This window comes from Ovis canadensis, chromosome 12 (assembly GCF_042477335.2).
Source record: "Ovis canadensis isolate MfBH-ARS-UI-01 breed Bighorn chromosome 12, ARS-UI_OviCan_v2, whole genome shotgun sequence".
NCBI lineage: Eukaryota > Metazoa > Chordata > Mammalia > Artiodactyla > Bovidae > Ovis > Ovis canadensis.
Genome location: NC_091256.1, coordinates 36,937,841 through 36,959,912, shown reverse-complemented (window position 1 = coordinate 36,959,912; position 22,072 = coordinate 36,937,841). Strand labels below are relative to the sequence as shown.

At 37.4% G+C, this 22,072-nt stretch overlaps 1 protein-coding gene across 11 annotated transcripts in view; it reads right to left on the bottom strand.

Moving 5' to 3' along the window:
- Window positions 1-22,072, bottom strand: part of DISP1 (dispatched RND transporter family member 1) — a 225,100-nt gene that overhangs the window by 49,565 nt on the left and 153,463 nt on the right. For 6 of the 11 annotated variants that reach the window (XM_069545415.1, XM_069545417.1, XM_069545416.1 and 3 more), the window contains one exon: window positions 9,125-9,650. In XM_069545415.1, the coding sequence (XP_069401516.1) occupies window positions 9,125-9,650 (526 nt within the window). The remainder of the gene's footprint in view (window positions 1-9,124; window positions 9,651-22,072) is intronic. The other 5 variants (XM_069545423.1, XM_069545424.1, XM_069545425.1 and 2 more) reach the window with 1 other exon arrangement.

Genomic DNA, 22,072 nt, shown 5'->3' with positions numbered 1-22,072 from the left:
GTTTCAGTGAAATCAAGATTAAATCCTACCAGACTTCTAAAATTAACTGTCATAATCAGATTATACAATTAGTATAAAGTATAAAGGCTCTGAGTCTTGGGGTTGGAGAGGCCCATTTATTCTCAACAACTCCCCTTTCCTCTTCCAAAAGGCAACTTAGTGACCATCTTTCCTATTTGTTCTTTCCTGTAGGTTGATGGGGTAAAAAAAGATACACAATTCATAAATGAGAGTGAAAAGCAACACATCAGGTATTTATTTAAATTGAGATTCAATAATAACCTGATTTCTGAAACAATATTAACAAAAATAAGTACACAAAGCAAAGAACAACGACAAAAACTTAAGGGAAGAAAATGAAAGGAACAAAAGCAGAAAGAGAATAGAAAGGAGACTAATAATCTGGTTCTAGGCACTAGGCTTGGTTCTAGGGCTTCCTTAACGGCTCAACTTTAAAGAATCCACCTGCAGTGCAGGACACACAGGAGACGCAGGTTCCATCCCTGGGTTGGGAAGACCCCTTGGAGGAAATGGCAACCCACCCCAATATTCTTGCCTGGAGCATTCCATGGACAGAGGAGCCGGGTGGGCTACGGTCCACGGGGTCACAAAGAATCAGACACGACTGAGTGATTAAGCACACAGGCACACTACTCCCATTTTTATAGAGACAGAAACGAAAGCTGAGAGAGATGCAATATTTACTGAAGAGCACAAAGGTATTCAATGGTAGAGCCAGGATTCAAACATAGGGCATCTCTTCTAAAGTCTATGCTTTTCCCACCTCACGTTGTACAGGAAAGAAAGGAAGAAGGATTGAGCAAAGAAAAACGAGAGCTGTAATGTAGTAGCCATGATTACTCCCAGAGGCTAGCTGTACTTGCTTATCTACTTTTCAGGAAAACTTTGTTTTTTGTATTTTAAATCCACAAATAGAAAGTGCAGGCAACTATAAATTCAATACACTGGCACTTTTGCCTCCAGATTGATCTGTAGTAGTTTCTATTAGACATTAACTATGGCTTCTAGAAGATGTTGAAGGATATTGCTGACCTGTTACATTAAAAAAAAAAAGTAATAATATGGGGCTTTAGACTTTCAGATTTTTGGAGAAAGGGAATTTTATCTTTTGTCATTTCCTTGTTATAAACAAAATGCAAGCAACCATACTCCAATGAATTAGAATTATGTTGACCAAAAAGGGTATTCACTGTCAAATACTGCTGTTACTCTACATCGTACATGCTCCACTTGTTGCTATAGAGGTTAAAAAGGGATTCCAGTTGCTTTAACAGAGTCAAGAAAGATAGTTTTCCAATAAAAGTTTTCTGCAATGATGGATGTGTTCTATATCTGTGCTGTCCGATATGTGGCTACCATATGTGGCTACTGAGCACTTGCAAGGTGCCCAGTGTGACTGAAGAGCTGAATTGATGATCCTGAACAAAGACACCTCCCTGCAGTCCTGGCCAGGTTATAATTTGTAGCAATTGTATATAAAGACAAATGACTGTTTAGCTATTAGTGGTGCTGGTGGTAAAGAACCCACCTGCCAATGCAGGAGACATAAGAGATGTGGATTTGATCCCCAGATTGGGAAGATCCCCTGGAGAAGGGCACAGCAATCCACGCCAGTATTCTTGCCTGGAGAATCCCATGGACAGAGGAACCTGGGCTACAGTCCATAGCATCACAAAGACTCAGACACAACTGAAGCAACTTAGCACACATGCACACAATCTCCCAATGGTAAGAGAGGAAAAGAGGGGAAAATGAATTTATAAAACAGTAGACAGTCTCGTTCTCCTTTTTTGTTAATATATAAACCCTGCTTGTGTCTCTGTAAAAGCACTGATATTTAACTTCTGTGCTCCAGAGAACCGAGCAGCTCTGCAGTCAATATTTGTTGATCAAAAAGGGCTGTCTATCTGAGGTCAACTCATGCTAAAATCTGAGCATCTTACCCTGTCCGCATTACCTCTACATCTTGGAAATTGGGACGCATGCTTGCAGTTTTTACCCCTGTCTCCAGCAATTAACACTTAGTATTTATTAAATACCTACTAAATAAGTGAGTAACTAACCTTGAAATTTCTCCACTCATTGCTCCAACATCTCAGAAAAGCCATTTGAGTTGAGTCTGGTGATCTGGGCAAATCAGAGACTCCAGGATCTGTGTCAATGCCAAGTTCATGCTACACTGCTGATGAAGTGTTCAGAGGGACTTTCAGTTCAAATTTCCTAGCTAACTAAAATAACATCATTGGCAGGCTTAGGGAAGGGGGAGGGTGGAGTGTTGCAGGCCAGGTGCAGCAAAGTAAGACCCTTTGGAAAATGGTGCTCAGGTCTATAATTTAACCCTGGACGTTATGATACAACATACACAAAGGAACCAGATTCCAAGTGGTAGATTCTATCTCTTTTAACCAAATACAAGAATTCTCAGGTCTTACTTTTTAGGAAAAATTGTTCCCTTCAGAGAAAGTAACTAGTGTCCTAAGGGGAAGCAAAAAGAAAACCTCGGAGAAAAGCGAGTCTGAAATTGGAAAACTAATAAAGAACTCAAGGAGAAAGGAAATATAGGTTACAAAAATTATATAGTCACAATGTATGCAGAGGTAGGGACAATGTTTGTTTAACCTTTCAGGGGCTGAACTAATGGTAGGGTTCCATGGTCCCCCTCTGTGCCAAGTCTTCTTAACTCGGTATAGCCCTAATTCCTCCAGAGTGCCATGGGGAACATTCAAAGTGACCATCTGTCTATGAAATCACCCTCAGAGAAATAAAAATGCATTTGGCAGGCACCCAAAACTATCACAGGTTCCCTACCATGATAACGAGTTTATTGGTCATTGCCAAGTATCCTTTATGCAGCCCTCTGTGAACATCAGGAACATTTTTTGCAACACCAAATTAAAAGGTAAGTATAGTTTAGATTAGAAATCTTGAATGCTATTTTTGGATGCAGAACTCTGTATTAATTGTCATAATACCATTGCCCTTTCACTTTAATATAGCAATAAGAAGATTCCCAAATGAATCATTCAAAACTTTGCTTCAACGAGCACACATGGAATGTGACTGGCTCCTGAGAGGTTTTTCCAGAGCTTTGAGGATAAAGAGCAGATCATTACCAGGCAGCCTTTTAGAGGACTTGACTGTACTCAGGATGTAAAATTAGGAAAAGCTGTCCCTCCTGACAGTACAAATGATCCCTTCACCCCGGCCATCCTGTTCTCCTTACTCTTCCTCACGTAGGCTTTTATTTTTGTACGCTTTCCCCTTCCAGGCTTCCCCACCACCTTCTGTGTTCTGCACTATGCAGGCAGTCCCTTCATCATTCCCGGTCACCCTTCAAGGGTCACTCAAGCTCTCTCTTGTCAGACTGTCCCTAACTTTATCAACCTACAGGGATCCTTCCCACTTCTGAACTCCTGAATGCTTTATCGTTTCTACTGCAAGCTAAACTTCTCATTATTATCAAACTTATCTTATTCTTTAATTCCCCTGGTGGGTACTGATGATCAACTAGGTTTAGGACTGGTGGATATAGGCTCCGTCTCATGGTAGGGAGAGACTACTATCTGCCTTTTCAAAATTCTCAGTGTTCTCTGATAGAGGAATGGATAAAGAAGATGTGGTACATATATACAATGGAATATTACTAAGCCATTAAAAATGAAATAATACCATTTGCAGCAACATGGATGGACCTAGAGACAGTCATACTGTGTGAAGTAAGTCAGAGAAGGAGAAATATCATATGACATCCCTTATATGTAGACTTTAAAAAGAAATGATACAAATGAACTTCTTTACAAAACAGAAACAGACTCACACACTTTGAGAATGAAACTATGGTTGCCAGGAGGCAAGGATGGGGCATAGTTAGGGAAACTGGTACAAACATGTACACACTGCTATATTTAAAATAGATAACCAACAAGGACCTACCGTATAGCACATGGAACTCTGCTCAATATTATGGATGGGAGGGGAGTCTGGAGGAGAATCAATACATGTATATGTATGGCTGAGTCCCTTCACTGTTCACCTGAAATGATCATATCATTGTTAATCGGCTATACCCCAATACAAAATAAAACAGTTTTTAAAAAATAATCCTGAGTGTTCTCAATTAGTCATATTATCAGCTGATTGATGGGCATGAGGATAGGAATCTATACATGAAAAAGCCAGAAGCTTTAAAACAAGATTAAGTTGAACTACTTAAAATGTGGTGATTAATAGAATCAAAAGAGAATATACTACATGCGACCCCTGCAATGATCTTAATCAGTCAGATGATTAACAGATAATTTTAAAAACAGCAAAAACACACACACGAGTGATTGACTATAATGAATCTCTTAGAAAGATTTATTACAGCTTAGAGAATTAAGAAACAATGAAAGAGAACCCACTGTAGTACAGAAGGTGGGCAAAAGAGAAATGAGAATATGAGCAACTGAAAGGAGGTGGCAAATGAGCTGGGATAAAATTATATTTTCTATTTGATTGGCTTTTTAAGACATTCTATGTGGCTTAAGTACTTTATAAACAAATAGCAACTTTAAAATACCAACCAGGTAGGTGCATTTGTAGGTGCAAAAAGGAATAGCAATTGAACATATCTGGGATCTTCCATCTATATATAATTTTACTACAAGGCTGACAACCTTTAAGATAATCTTAAAGTGATGTGAACATTCTATACTATTATCAAGTCAGAAGTACATCCCAAACATTAATTTAATATTTCATTAAGTATTTGAGAGTATCAATTTTTAAAAAAGCAACATGCAAGAAATCACAAAAAGAAAACAAAAAGATTTAGAGAATCAGCATTCCTGGTAGAGGAACAGCATCTAGAATCTTTGTTCTAATAACTATCCTAAAAGTATTGGGTAGAGTAACTAATAAAAGGCAGCAACATCCTCATTTTCAGCATTTCCTAGTTAGACCATCCTGTGTATTCTATCCCAAACTGTCCTGCTCTTACATAGTAGCTATATCCACATCCACATTTGTTTCAGTGGATGTCTTCCTGATTTGGGAAGGACAGACACAGCACCTGGCTTAGTGCCTTGTCCATAGTACAATGCTGCAAATACATGCACGCTGGGCCGAGTCTAAATGCTCGTTTTCATCCTACAACCACCTCCAACAGTATCGTTACCCTCAGTGAAACTGTCATGTGTAACTCAGCATCCTTATTCTTTCAAGAAAGCTCAAAGGACCGTACTCTTCCATTGTTACTACCCACTCTCAACGCCAGAAGCTTTGCTTGCTAAGCCTTCTATCCTCCCCATTTTAGTGACTGGCATCCCCATCTACCTGCTTAGTTGCTCAAACCAGAACACTGCAAGTTAGTTGTGATTCTTTCTCTTCCTCCCCCATAACCAGTGGCTCACCAAACCTAGTAGATTCTACCTCATAAATCTTCCTAGTGTGAAATTATTTCTGAGTCCAGGATGAAGTCATCACCTTCTCTCATGTGCAAAAAGGCTTCTAAAGGTCTTTCTACGACAGTCTACTGACCCAGTTCAATCTACTCTCCACAATGCAGGTTACAGACTTCTCTAAAATATGAATCTGAATTATTTTCTGAAAATTCAGAAAATCTGAATTTTCTGCTTAAGAATCTATAATGTCACACCCATTAGGATGGCTATTATAAAACAATTAAAAACAAACAGAAAAGAACAAGTGTTGGCAAGGATGCGCACAGCAGCTGTGGAAACAGTGTAGCGGATTCTCAAGAAGTTAAACATAGAATTACCACATGATCCAGTAATTAACTTCTGGGTATGTAACCAAAAGAAGTGGAAGCAGGAACTCAAACAGGTATCTGTTCACCCATGTTCACAGCAGCACTGTTCACAATTCAAGTGTCCACTGACAGATACGTGGATGAAAATAATGTGGTATATACATACAATGCGGTATTAATCAGCCTTTCCAAAGGAGAAAATTTTGATACATGCTATGACTTGGATGAACCTTGAGGACATGATGCTAAGTGAAATCAGTCACAAAGGAACAAACACTGTATGATTCCATTCATATGAGGTACCTAGAGTGGCCAAATTCATGGAGATAGAAAGTTGAATGGTGGTTGCCAAGGGCTGGGAGGGAAGAAGGGGAAATTATTGTTTAATGGGTAAGGAGTTTCAGTTTGGGGAGATGATGGATGTTCTGGAGAAGGGAGAGTAGTGATGGTTGCTCAACAATGCGAATGTACTTAATGCTACTGAACTGTACTCACAGGAATGATTCAAATAATACATTTTATGTTCTGTACATTTTTTTCACAATAAAAAAGTCATGCATACACAAACATCCACATTGCCTCTCACTGGCTCAGGATACCGTCCAGAAATCTCAGGTGATTCACATGCCCCTCAGGATTTAGGCCCAGTGCACCCCTCCCCTTGCTAGTACACTTTCTTCTCCGGCGCCTAGTCATACTCAACCATGCTGGAGTTGGGTTCACACTACTTTGTAAGTCTTTACACAGACCATTCCCACTGTCGACCAGACCACCTCTTCTCCATTTGTAACATTTTTCTTTTTCATCCCTTCTTGGCATCTCTCATCACAATAAGAGATAAGAGCTGCCAGTAGCTGCCTGTTTGTTTTCCTGTCTCCGTCCCTACTAGCTTCCAGTTTTATGAAGGGAAAAAAAAAAGTCTCATCTCATTTGGAATTATGTCTTTGGTGTCTGGCACACATAAATATTCAGTAAATACTACTGATTATATACATGTTAAATACATAAATGTAGCAGATAGGGAAGAATTTCTGGAAGCACATATTTTACAATAAAGTATGTAATATACACAGCTAGACACACACCATTCCTTCACAGGCATCTTAAAAAAAAGTCTATGTCTGTTACAAACGGTTCGTCAAAAGGTTCAAATTCTTGAGATAAAATTCTTATATGAAAAAAATTTCACATAATATTCCAGTTTCTTCTACAGTTTTGCCTGATGGGCAAATATGGTACTTTAAAAAAGTCAGTTTGGTTTTTTAAAAATACCATTCTATTTAAAGTCATATGCATATAGGACTTTCATCCCTTTAAAATTAGATCATTGAGAAATGTTAAGTCAGAATCCTGAAAGTACTGATATGTCTGTCATGTTGAAACAATTGGTTTCTTGCCCATTGTTCTACTATTTTGTGACAGTTTTTAAAGGAGGGATCAGCTTCAAAATATCATCTCACATCCTGAAACCATATAATTTATGGTTCTAAAACATCAATATTTATGACCATATAATTTTAAAATTAATCACTTATACTGTTTCATTCAAAGTGGAAAGAGTCTGAAACTAGCCATGCTGCGCAATGCTGTCAGGACCAATCTTCTAAGAAATGGCTTTGGTGAGTGCTTTCACCATAGTTCTATAAACTAAAAGAGTCTCGCATCTGATAGGAAAAAACTATTCAGCAACTGCAGAAACACGCTGCAGAGGATCCCCATGCCCTCCCTCCCATCCCTTGTCCTTCCCCAATCTTTCTCTTCCTCTCTTTTCAAAGGACTGAAACCAGATAATCTCAGCAGCATCTAAAACCTGATAAAAGTGAAAAGTATTTATCACTTAATCCCTGTCTGGATGTGATTTTTTAAAAAATTGAGATATAACTGACATATAACATTAGTTTCAGGTGTACAACATAATGATTCGATATTTGTATACACAGCAAAATGATCACCACATTACGTTTGCTTACCATCTATTACCACATATTTACAAATTAATTTTCTTGTGATGAGAACTTTTAAGATCTACTGTCTTATCAACTTTTAACTTTATAATACGGTATTATTAACTATGGTCACCACCCTGTACATTACATCCTCATGACTTATTTATTTTAGAACTGGAAGTCTGTACTCCTTTACTTACAAGTGAATTTGCTATCTGCACACAATGAATTACTACTCAGCAATAAAAAGGGAAAGTAACACACATAGCAGTTAGGTAGTCTCTAAAATGTTGAGTCAAAATTGTCAGATAGAAAAGGGTACTTATTGTATGATTCTGTTCATATGAAGTTTTAAATCAAACAAAATAATCTATGGTAACAGAACTCAGAACAGTGCTTCTGGTGAAGAGAGAAGGAATGGCTAAGCAGTGGCATAAAGGAACTCTCTGGGGTGACAGAAATGTTTTACATCTGACCGAGGTATGCCTTATACTACTGTATACATTTGTCAAAGCTGATCAAACCACACACTTAAGATATATGCATTTCCCTGTATAAAAATCATACCCTAATTTTAAAAGAGAATGTCCTCTTCTAGCTCTTTTAACAACCAAAAAATATAATTCTTGGTCTCTGTTAAGTACTTAGGATTTTATAAAATATGTTATGATTGCTCACCTGCAGTATGTGTGACTTTAAACTTACTCATGGAAAAAAAAAGCTGGAAAGCATATATCAGAGAAATCACGGCGGGAGATAGGAAGGAGAACTGGCAATGGCAGATTTTCTAGTATTTTTCAACCTACCAGATCTGAACATGCTTTATTTTACAAAACACATTTTTTAAAAAAGTCCTATGCTACAGATTTATAGGTCCTACCTGCTATGAAAGAAATTGTTTCTTTTGTATCATCTCAACATATTATATAATCAGCCAAATGATTTGAATAGAAACTGTGAGTACAGCCATAATGAAGCATCTGGTTTTATACTTCTTTTTCATAAATGTTGATCACTATCAATAGCAGCAAATAAAGTCTCCTGTTTAGGCAGCCTCATCACAAATATATCCATCTCCCATGTTTAATAATAGAAATTACTGACAATAAATCTTTTTACTGAACTTTATACTTCAAGGCCTAGCAGGGCCACCTAATCAGCTCACCAACAGGAAAATAAGGAAGAGAGGGTTTAACTGACTAAGAAGTCACTGGATAAAACAGATAAAATAATACTTCATTTGCATTTTAACAGCCTTCACACAATCCACAAAGTAAGCAGTTTCATTAATTCCCTTTTCCTGATACATTCTTCTCTCCTCCTTTTGGAGAAATCAGCACAAGCAGTCACATTCACATGGAATTAGTCAAATGCTAAAGCCCAGCAAACCTTGCGGACCACTCACCTGATGTTGGCTATGTGCTGCGGCACATGCTGATGCTGAAAATGGTCAGGCCACGGATGATGCAGGCAGAAGGATGGAGAGGGCTGAAGACAGCACGTTGTCTGATAAACAGGTGAATGGTTTGGACAGAGAGATGCAGAGTACTCTGAGTGTGGCTGCATGCAACACGAGGCCAAAGCAGGAGGTGCTGCAGGGCTAGCCTCGGGATGGCACTCTTGGTGACTGTCATGGGGAGTCAAAGGGTGATGGTATGGGCAAGGATGGCAGCACTGGGGTAACACCGGAGGCGTTCTTTGGTTGTCTAAAGGCAGAAAGGATGATTTAACGGTGCCATTAACTTGCAGGCATCCATTTGGACTCACTTTTGTTCTGGGTGCTTCTTTGGGTGCGAGCTGCTGGGCTGCAGGGTCTCCATCACAGGGGGTGAGGGGACTAGGCGTGGTAGCACTGGTTGCAATGCTGCCATTGCTCAGAACCATAAAATCGCTGTTTCCGTTGCTCATAGCCATGCTCCAGTTTCCTGACCCTAAGAAAGAAAACAATATAAAATCAACCACTTACAGTCAGACAGACAATTATGTAGAAAAGACAGGAAAAATATTTTTAAATAGCTCTTTGAAAACAAGGGTTCTTGCAGGAGTTGTGAAAGCATTAGGGGAAGCCCTACCACTTGTGCAACAGAACCAGCTGGTAGGTTAGCCCTCCACTTCTCTCCTCCCAGCCACACCAGGCAGAACCCTCTCCTGTCCCATTGACCACTTCCTCCCTGTGTGCTTAGTCGCTTAGTCATATCTGACTCTTTGCAACCCCATGGACTATAGCCCGCCAGGCTCCTCTGTCCATGGGGATTCTCCAGGCTAGAATACTGGAGTGGGCTGCCATGCCTTCCTCCCTGCCCCACCTCTGTTTTCAGTATTTATCTATCTTCTCTCCTCATCCTAGATGTGAAAATCATCAGTTAAGAATCAGAACATTTGGGGACTTCCCTGGTGGTCCAGTGGTTGAGAATCCACCTTGCAATGCAGGGGATGTGGGTTCGATCACTGGTTGGGGAATTCCACATGCTGCAGGGCAACTAAATCCATGCACCTCAACTACTAAGCATGCTCTGGAGCCTGTGAGCCACAACTAAGACAATATGTAATCAAATAAATTTAAAAAAAAAAAGAATTAGAATATTTTTAGGATGGGGGTGGGGAGGTGGTAGAATAGAGAGGGGATACCAATATCATTCTTTAGCTTTTCAATAATATCATGCTTGAGGTGTTCTGATACAGAAACAACAGGCAAAATGAAGCCGAGGGTGATTATTTGTGAGGGCAATAAGTTGTGTGGGTTAAGATAATGTGAATAATCTTAAGAATGTCTTACATCTTTTAAAAATGTCAAGGAAATATGATTTTCCGTCTACGTCACTTAGGTCTTAGAATACAAATAAACAAAAGAAAATAGAAGCTAATCAGCTAAGCTAAGAATTGTGGCCACCAAGATATCAGATGCAAAAGTTTTATCCCCTAAACCAACAAATATAATGCTAAAAAAATAATAAACATAAGTTGCTGTGATCTTATTAACTTGTTTTCTATGTTATGTCCTATAGGGTAGTATTGCTTGCACATAAGAATAGTACTATGGCTGGGATTTGCTTCAAGTGAGATTTTTAAATTAATTTTTTCCCCTCTATCAAAGGGTCCAGGCCTTAAATATAGAGGAAAAATTAATGTTCAAATTACCAGTAATATTTTTTTCTGCCTGGTCAACAAACAAAAGCAAAAACAACCTTCTTTCTTACTTTACCACCTTCTGACCAACACACATACAAAAGCTGGAAATGCAGTAAGAAAAATGGATCATCAAATGCTATTGGTTCATCAATGCTATTGATCATCAATGCTATTTGACCTACACATGATGCCAAGAATAAAAAAGAAAACCATTGTTTGGCTCACTAACCCTCTGGCATAGCATTCTTCAGAGTAGACAAAACAACTTCAGGAGAAATCTCTCTCCAGTCCCTCCCCACCTCTGGCAGACACACAGGTACCAGAAGAAATCATCCCCCATGAGGACGATTCCTATGCATATTTTCACCCAGATTATAAACTACTCAACAGGGACCTTTCTGAGCAGAGAATGCCAGAACAATGCATGTTTCAATCTGAATACTAACACCCAGAAGATACTCTTTGTTGTTGTGGTTGTTCAGTTGCTAAGTCATGTCCAACTTTGTGACCCCATGAACTGCAGCACACCAGGCTTCTGTGTCCTTCACTATTTCCCTGAGTTTCCTCAAACTCATGTCCATTGAGTCAGTGATATCATCCAACCATCTCATCCTCTGTTGCCCCCTTCCCCTCTTGCCCTCAATTTTTCCCAGCATCAGGGCTTTTTCCAATGAGTCAGCTCTTTGCATTAGATAGCCAAAAGTATTGCAGCTTCAGCTTCAGCATCAGTCTTTTCAGTGAATATTCAGGGTTGATTGCCTTTAGGATTGATTGGTTTGATCTCCTTGCTGTCCAAGGGACCTTCAAGAGTCTTCTCCAGCACCACAGTTCGAAAGCATCAATTCTTTGGTGCTCAGCCTTCTTTATGGTCCAACTCTCAATCCATACATGACCACTGGAAAAACCATAGCTTTGACTAAACAGACCTTTGTTGGCAAAGTGGTGTCCCTGCTTTTTAAAACACTGTCTAAGTTTGCACAGCTATTCTTCCAAGGAACATCACTGTTCAGTTCAGTTCAGTTCAGCTGCTCAGTCGTGTCTGACTCTTTGCGACACCATGATTTTAGTGGAAAAGATATAACATTTATAAATATCAAACGTATATATAAATCAAGTAGATGCTACTTCTCTCATCAGCCTTAGCGTCACTTTTGAAAAGTGGTCTGCTAGTCCCAAATTCCTATTATAATGACCACTGAGAAAGATTTTGAATTGTAGTAAAATGCCCTGTCCTTCAGTTAAATCACTCCGGGTATAAATACCCACTGAAAAACATTCAAATGATATCCCCAACACAGAGCATTTGTAGTTAAATGTATTATCCAACTAGTGGGAAGACAGTGTAGATAAACTGGTTAAGAGCCCTAAACTGATCCTGGAGGCACAGACTCTAATTTTCTTTCTATCCCTTTCTTAATCTGCCGTCTCAGCAAGATCTGCTCCCTTAAGTTTCCATTTACTGAAGGATATATCCTTTCTTCTGTTGTTAACAAAACAAAAAGCTGTGTGCAAATGTTCTGAAAGTGATAAAACATACTAATCAGGGGCCATCTAAAAAGGCATTGGACTTCATGAAAAGTTAACTGAAACTTAAGATGTTTATATTCATGGTTAAGTGAAAGACCACCTAGAAAATGTAAGAAGTAATCACTTGATGAGATAAAAATGTAGTCATTTCTCAGCATCAGAAACTCTCGTTGTACAAATGCTCTAGAGAAATCACGGAAGGCACATGCTTTCTCTTGCCTTTACCCATGACTCATGTTCCCAAGACTCCTCTACGGACCTCAGCCAAGCTACTGGCGCTGATGAGATCTGCTGAGAAAATCAGGACCTCCTCTTGGCCCTTTTATTAAGACAGACAGAATAGGAATATGCTTTTTTGGGTCTATTGGTTTGTTCTGACCATACTAGGTGGGTTAATATCATTTCAGAGAGTCTATTTTGGTTTAATTCAATCACTCCTACTGCCGCTAATCATAGGTATCAGGTGAGTTAGGCTAGGGAGAAGTATCTAACAAAAATCCTCAAGGTTCAGGTGAAACTGACTTTCAGACAGAGTGACCTCAACCCTGATTGCTCGTGAAAGTACCCTGAGGCCCCCTCTAGATGATCCAAAATGTCTCTGTTTCCCTGTCTTCTCATTGACTCTATTTCTCATCAGGAAAAACAATTTCTCTTTTTCTGTGTAACAAGAATGACAGCTACCATTCTCTCTTGTTTTTATTGCCAAAGCATCATTTTGTAGTTACATAAGAGTTAAATAGATTTTTGCAGGTCAGCCAAGGGACCTAATCACGATTTATAACATTTTTTCCCCCCGGTGTGGTAAATTGCAGTTCAAGTGCCAAATAACTTACTTACAAATGAACTTTTGGAACATAACTTGTTTGGTAACTTGGAGACTTCTTGTAATGAAGTAGGTATGAGTGGATAGTAAAGAATAATTGAACTGTGACTTTGGTTTGTATTTGAAGTAACTCACATGAGCTTTCTGAGATTCAGTTTCTTTAAGCATAAACTGGGAACAATCAAATTGACATATAAATAAGCTGCAGATTATAAGTTAAAAATGATGAAAAAGCAAAAGCTGGCACAAAATTGTTCTCAGAAATGTTTACAGATTAAGTTCAATTAATCTATCTGTGTAAGAATTCAGGTGACCAGGACAATGGCAAAATTTCCATCTAAAGTCAAGAGTTGACTTTAAGGCCACAAAGAGAAAGACTTTGTCTCTTTAGAACTTTCACTGAAGTTTTTTCACTGAAACAAGTGAAAAAAAAATTGATCTCAGTCAGAAAGAACAGTGAAAGTGATGAGCTAGAGGAAGATTCAACATTATAAAAAGGAACTATTGTGACAAATGTAATGCTATGTGATTACAAATGCAGTGACAGTTATAATTTACATTGGAAGTTTAAAATAAGTCTTGGATCAAATATAATGAATGGTTTTGCCATACACTGACATGAATCCACCAATACAGTATTATAAAGTAAAATAAAGTAAAAATAAAAAGTTAAAAAAAAAACAAATATAATGAATGACTTTAGAAGAGCTATGTTGAAATCACCTGTTTTCCCCAGGGCCATAACACACAGGGATTGCCAAAAGAAAGCTATTCTTGAGGCTCTGGCTTGAGATGTGGTGAGGCCCAATAGCCAGTATTTTAGTGTGTATTTCCTGTTGTTCATGAGAATAACAGGCCAATATCAATATATCCAAAGCCACTAATCTCACACCTCCTCCTTTGACTCACAATTCTACTACGGTTTACACAGTTTGGATATACTTCAGCCATGTGTAAAGATAAATGTCCAGAAATTATCAATAGGGACTTAAATTCTGTCATATCCATAAATTTGGTATTCTGTACAATAAAAAAGAGTGAGTTAAATCAGGATTACTTCTAGGGAAAGAAGTCCAAAGTAACACCTCTTCATATGTGAATAAAATCCAGGTGCAGAAAAGCCAATGTGGTATGAACACATTTCACTGAAAAAGTGGGGAAGACTCACATATATGGCTAGTGTATATATGTAGATAGTTTCCAGAAGAATACGGGAAAATGCTTACACTGTTTCCTGCTAGAGTGTTGCCCTGGGCCATTTGGAAGTATAGAGAAGACTCATATTTTACTTTTTGTACTGCTTGCAACTTTTAGTATGAATGTGCTACTTTCATAGTAATAAAATATTAATGAAACAACATGTAAAGTTTCTAGCATGGTGACTAATAATGAGCAGAAGATAATTATTATTAAAATGCAAGAACAGAAACAAACTTACTTTACCTTAAAGGATTAATAGTCATCTAGTCACTGGATGCATTTTAAATTGTCTTCCAGTATATATCAGCTCTCTTATAATAACACCCTACACAATATATCAAATAACTGGATAAAGCAGGAAATCAAAACCTAGCTAAGGAGAAAGAGCAGATGAATACAAACTTTTAGAAAATGGTTTTCAATCTCACTGCGTCCAAATTTGGGGAAACATAAATTATTATTTGTTGGACCAAAGCTATCTGTGAACCAAAATTACTACGACTAGTTTCATAAGCATTAAACAGAAACAGAGGAGAAATATAGAGGTGTTCCAATCAAATGTAAAGAGAAAAGTCATCAGAGTTCACGTGATTAGAAGGTTCAAACAATTATATCCTACTCTGGCTTGGGGCTCAGGACACTAACACCTGTAAGATAAAAGGAAATTACCCTGCTTCCAAGACTAAAAGTAGTATCTCATTGAAAATGCTATCATATAATCATAGTAGGAACTGAAAAAATTATGGAAATGTTATTCATCAACATATCATTTATTAAAGTCTGTTAGTGACATACAACCCACCCAAAAGATGCAATCACACTATTGATATTAATAAAAGGGTTACAAAAACCTCATGGTAACTCCTTGTAATTGGAAGCCAGAACTGCTGGTATGGCCAAAAAACTGTCAAGTTAAAATCTATATGTAATGTTGAAGAGACTACACAGACATGTTCCAATTACCACAGTAACCACTCAGTGGAGTCATCACTACCCCTTGACAAACACGAGGCTCAGATAGCCTGAAGGAACATCTTCATCCACATCAACAGTTACAATGGCACACCTCTTTGGTATTGCCAAACACTTTCACACACATGATCTCACTCGAGTTGATCCTCCTAATAGCCCTCAGAAAAACAGGTGTGGCAGGCATTGTGGCTCTACTTTGCCAAAGAAAAACTTGAGGCACAGAGCCTCAAATAGTTAAGGTCAGGAAGCCTGATGCTGAGGTTTTGAGGGCTTTCTGCTAAACTACATTCCATAAGCTCAGACAATGTATTCCAGAACAACCCTTTGCTTCATTAGATTCATAACACCAAACTTAACAATAAATGGCAAGACTGTATCAAAAACAAGATTCCATATTGTAGACAATCAGCTTTTTCAAGAAGAGTGATGTTCCCTATTACACAGTTTTATTAGACAAAATACACAACACTGATATGGTATTTTTCAAACATAGGGATCACTTGAGGATGCTGCTAAAATGTAGATTCTGATACAGTCCATTCGGAGTGGGGTGACAAAATCTTCCAATCTTCCATACTGTTGGTTCAAAAAAATACTTTGTATAGCAAGGCAAAGACACAACTAGGCGGGGAGGCTTCAAGAGAATTAGGCCTAAGCAATGGCAAAATGATGCTCAATGAAAGCAGACAAGATAACAATTAACAGAGAAACAAAAGGTCCATTTTTCTAATTAAGACAGAGAAGAGTAACAAATTTTAACAGAAGAAGTTCTAATTGATAACCAAGTTTAATTATGGCTTGTTTCAGGCCCCTAAACTGTTGTGTGCATAGAAATAGCAACCCATCAGATTTTAATCTTTTTAGTGTAATATATGTGAATTGAAGCACCTTGCCCAGGTAACTGCATGTGACAATCTTTTTCTTTCAAGTGTACTAGATATTGGAAAATAGGAATTCTTCCTTCCTAGAGAGGAAGACTGGATCTTCAGATATAAGATTTTTTCTCCACTCCAGGTATAAAGGCAGTTTGGGAGTACCTCTATTCATTATGCACCAAACCTGTTTTGATATGAAATCAGTCCCCTAAAATTGTTTGATGGTCTCATTTCTTATCACTGGTACCAAAATGACCTATTAATATTTAGTGCTATGGCCAGAGAATAAATAGCTTCTCTAAATGCACCAGAGAAATGACAAAGAAAATCTGAGGTAACTTCTACAGTGGAGCTATTAAAACTGGATAGTGGAAAGACACCAGCCAGGTTTCGTCTCTAACTACTTAGAGGGCTAACTAACTTCAAAGGGCTATCCAAATGTGTGTGTATGTGTTTTGGGTTTTTTTTAACATCTCACTGTGTCAGACACTTCCCTCACAATACCTCTACAAAGATCTTATTAAACCCATTTTAGAGAAAACTGAAGGTCAAAAATATAGTGTAACTAATCCAAATCACATGCTGGGATTTAATCTCAGACCAGCATGTCTCTAAAAGTAAGGCTTCTCTAACAATCTCAAGATGCTTCTAGGGCAATGCCAAGTTCAACTAGCTTTTATAGGACCACTGAAGGATACTGATATAAAATTCAGTCTGAAGGTCCACATGAAAAATATCCTCTGAACTCGATATTTCCCAAGACAGTTTTAAATGGTACTATTCAGGATTCAAGAGTGTGAGAGACATATTTCACTGAGTTAAAAGAAGTGCTATCCACCCATGTATCACAAAATGCAAACAGTAAAAAGCAAGGTGATGGATTGATTTTGGTTGTCATGTAGTATTTGGACTATTTTAAAATAATGTAATTGTTACCTGGCAGCAAAATCTGTATCTTTAATCAATGAATCAAGTCCTTTTAGGGAACTAAAAAGTATAGTCTTAAATAAAGAAACAATCTTCTTCCCTTCTGAGACAAATTAAATTTTCTTATTTTTCTTTGAGTTCATGAACTTTCTATAGTAAAACTCTCCTTCAATAAGAGCACTTTAAATATCTTCATTTAATCACCTATAAGCATTTTATGTGTTGCAAAGAACTCTACAGACATAAGGCATTATTGATATCATTTCCCTTAAATCATAAACTGCAATAAATTAGAAGCCATTTTCTTAAGGAAACAATGTTATACATTTGAGAATCTATACTACTAAGCAAACATTTTGTAAGAACCCATTAGGTACTACTATGCTTTCCATCACACCATGAGAAAGCAAACTGAGTTCTAGGCAGTCTGAAAGCAAGGAATCACTATTCTTGTACAATGAAAACTCACTGTTTCCTTTAACTTTATATTATCAAGAAGGTAGTTTCAACTTATAATAACAAACCACATCTTTGAAATGAAATACACCTAATGTTTTTATATAACTTCTTAAATAGGATCACACACAAGATATATATTGATAAAGGCACCGATAAATTGGTATATGCTTCACTTTTATAAAAACCATTCATAATACTTGCTGTTTTTGTTCAGTCTCTAAGTCGTATCCAACTCTTTGTGACCCCATGAACTGTAGCATGCCAGGCTCTTCTGTCCTCTATTATCACCTGAAGTATGCTCAAATTCATGTCCATTGACCAGGTGACTCAGTGGTAAAGATTCTGCTTGCCAATACAGAAGACACAGATTCGATCCCTGGATCAGGAAGATCCTCTGAAGAAGGAAATGGCAACTCACTCCAGTATTCTTGCCCAGGAAATCCCATGGACAGAGGAGCTTGGTGGGCTACAGTCCATGGGGTTGCACAAGAGTTGGACCTGACCTAGCAACTAAACAACAATCATAATATTTACAAACAGCGCAATGATACAGAAGAAAAATTTAAATGAGCAGATACAGTTTTGCCCTTGCCCCGATTTACAAAACTGTATTGACAGATAAGATTTAAACAATGTTAGAAGATATATAGTGCCATAGCAAATCTGAAGACCCTGAATTTGGAAAACAGTCTTATTGCTAGATGTGAGTTAGCTGAGCTTCATATTATAGGACTGAGTGATAGGAATTTTACTGCTATGGAAACATTACTCTCATTTTTCTCTTGTTTTATATCTGATGTACCTTTGGTAGCAGGTCTATGTGAGAAGAGAAATGTGGGTGTAAGAAAGTTTATCTTTTGTAGTCTGGGATAAATAACAGTCGAGAACATTCTCTTTCCAATATAAACACTTCTCTATCTAAAAATACATTTCAAGAGCCCTATCACTATACTGTAGCTATTAAAGCAGTTTTTAGAGCTCTCTTTTCCAAGTTTATCCACCAAAATCATCGTTCCACAAAATATTCACCACTTCTCCCCACACTTGAAAATATTATATCCATAAGCATCAATGCTCTTAAAAAAGAGAAAGTATTCTTTTGTTTTCAGATTCCTATTTCAGATGAGTTTCAATTATATTATGCGGGAACAATTTTTAACCCTAAATCTGAAGATTTTATGTTCATTTGCATAACTAAGAATATGCAAAATGAAACTAGAGAAGTTTCTATAATCAGATATGTTGAAGGAGTCTCGGTTTGGTAGATGTAAACTATCACATTTAGAATGGATAAACAAGGTCCTACTGTACAGTACAGGGAACCATACTGAATATCCTGTGATAAACCATAATGGAAAAGCACACTTAAAAAAAGAAAGTATACATATGTATAACTGAGTCACTTTGCTGTACAGTGGAGACCGGCACAACATTGTAAATCAACTATTCTTCAATTTTTTAAAAAAATGTCAATCTCTTGTCTTTCAAAAAAATTCTAGAAAGCCCTCTAAAAAGTTGTTATCTAACTGAAAAATCAGCTGAGACATTCATCTGGACTTTGCTGCAAGTCTTGAAGGGAACAACATACTCAATATAACAAATATTCACAAAGTTACAAGTCTATTACAGCGGTTTCAGCTCCTTCTACATACTAGAGTCACTTCGGTAATACGAAACAATTACAGACACTGGGCTCTGGTCCCAGAGGTTATGATTTAATTCATATTGTAATGGGGTATGGGCATTAGCATTATTTAAATACTCCCCAGATGATTCTAATGTGCAGCTAGGATTGAGAACTACTGATTTATACTTTATTTAATTAATGCTGATCAAGTTATAAGAGCAAGCAACTAACTCTCAAAATATTCAATACTGTTTCAGAAAATATTGCTTGAAATGCAGACTGTTACTGTATATTCTAAAACATTTGGACCTGGTACTTCATGTTAGACATGTATTATAGTATTTGGATTAGTTTTACTTCTTTTTGGGTTACCACTGAAGTTATAAGGGTGGGGACAAGGGTGCCGGGAAGAGAAATCCTCAACAACACATTAGTTTGGGAGGCAACAGTGTGAAATTCATGTGGAACAATGTTGTGGATATATAAAACAACTTGTCACATGGTCTCAATTATTGGGTTGGTCATAAGATGTTATGCAAAAACCTGAGTGAACTCTTTGGCCAAGCCCATACTTATGGATCATCTGAATAGGATGATGGCCATATAGGATATGGCCAATTTCACTAACAAGTTTATTTAACCCTCAAGTAAAAAATATCTCCCCAACCCCTGGTCAATCTCCAGTGTGAAGTCCCAAGCCTCTCTATTAAAAGAGCATGCTCCCTAAAGCTTTCTGCCAAAAAAGAGAAGGAAAAAAAGGGAGAAAGAGAAAGAAGGAAGAAAGCAAGAAGGAAAAAAAAAGAGAGGGGAGGAAGGAAGGAAGGAAGAGGAAAGGAAAAAGAAAGAAAAAGCCTTCTGATTGCATTTTAAGCATTTTAAACGTTCCATTTCTAGAGTCAGACAGCCTCCAGAAACCAGACCTCCTAATCTAGCCTCGTATCCCACTAAAAGAAAAAAAAAACAATTAATCACAAGATGCTTTGGTAATAAACAGAACCCCCAAGATGTGATAGATCTATCTTTAGGTCATAAGATTTCATCTGAAATTATTCTGCTCCAATTAAAATCATAAAGCATTGAGCAATCTGTCTGTATCACTATAGCTCTTCCCCAGTAGAAACAGAATCATATGACTGAGCTTGACTCATGCTGTTGAACAAAGATCACAAGCAAGTCTAAAGACACCATGAATGTTTAATATTTCACACATCTCAAAACCTCAAAATTTAGCAGCTGAAAGGAAAACATCATCACAGAGATAAATCAAAATAAGAAAATTCTACATCCACATACTGCGAAGCAAAAGAATGTGAAGGAATTTTTAAAACGTCTTCCATAAAGCCAAAACCTGAGATCAATCATCATTAAGCACTTGAAAGTTGTTTGATTTAAATGGTAACCTGTTGTTTCTTCATCCTACACTTAAGAATTATCTAAGCTTTTCCCACCAATGCTAAGCATCTGACACCAGGCTCCGCTCCCTGCTGTTCCGTGAAGTTTGAGAAGTAGCAAATCAAATTTCCTCAAGCAGCTCCCCAAATGGGTTCTTCCCTGCAGAGTTCAGCAAATCAAGTCTCAGGGGTATCCTTTAGTCTACTGAGCAACTTGGAAGACATATCTCAAGGTATTTGTATGAGACACAATTGAAGACATCTTTTTACTTAAATAAAGGACACTGAGATTTACTTTCAGCTTAGAAAAACATCAAATTTTGATTGCTTTTTTCTTACTTGAATTGGATCAGTAAAGTAACCCTTAGCAAGAGTCTGGGTACATCTTCCATAAATCTTTTTCTGTTCCTTACTTAAATTACCATTATAAATGCTTGTGAATTCTGCTGTTTTCTTTCCTGTATGTATCAGGTGAACTGAAATTCCATTTACATTGTTCAAGTGGGAATTTCATTTGCTCACAAAGGTAATTAAACTGTATTTTTCAGTTCAATAGGTGAGTGTCCTTATTTAGCAAGCATACAATAAGTACCTACCATGTTCCCTGTGAATAGTGTTTTTGGAATCTAATACGTGAGCCTGAAATAAGTGAGCCTGTTGAATAGTGATTAAAATGATAAAAGAATAGAAATTAAGGGAGAGAGAACAAAGGGCCACCCTGTTCCCCAAGTCTTGCTTTATTCATATATATAGTTCTTTTGCTTTATATTTTTCCAAAAGGCTGAGAGGTTAAGCAGTTCATTTGTCTTGATCCTAAACACTCAGTTTTCTTTCCCGTGTTAGGATGCGATAAGGAACTGCAATTTTTGAAAAATCAGAAATCTTCGTATAGTCAGTATGTCAAGGCTTCCATCACCCATACTGAGCTGTAAGAGTTGTACTGCTGAGGGTGGCTCTGATCCAATCCCAGAAATCAAAGTAGTTAGAATGAAAGGTAAAGAACTGATGCACAGCAAACACTGAAAGGCAGATCTCCCGTTACCAAAAGAGTTGAGTGGTTTAATAAACACTAAAAAGACAACTGGAACTAGACTAAAATTTTGGACAAGTCCATTTTATAATACATATCATTTCCCGGACCGAGGCAAGGTTAACATGTATTTTACTACATTGCTTTGTAGGTCAATCATTTCAGACTCTTAAACATTATGCACCTTTCATAATCAATTCAAATAGCTCATGCTCATACTTCTATAATCCATGTCTAAGATGCAAGCTATATGAAACAGAAGACACATAAAAAAATACTGTCTTATCTTCGTATACTAAAACAAAAACTGACAAATGAAGTATAATCAACGAATAAAATACTCAAGATTTGACAATGAAAGCATAGGATAGTTTATTAAGAGATGTAATTTTT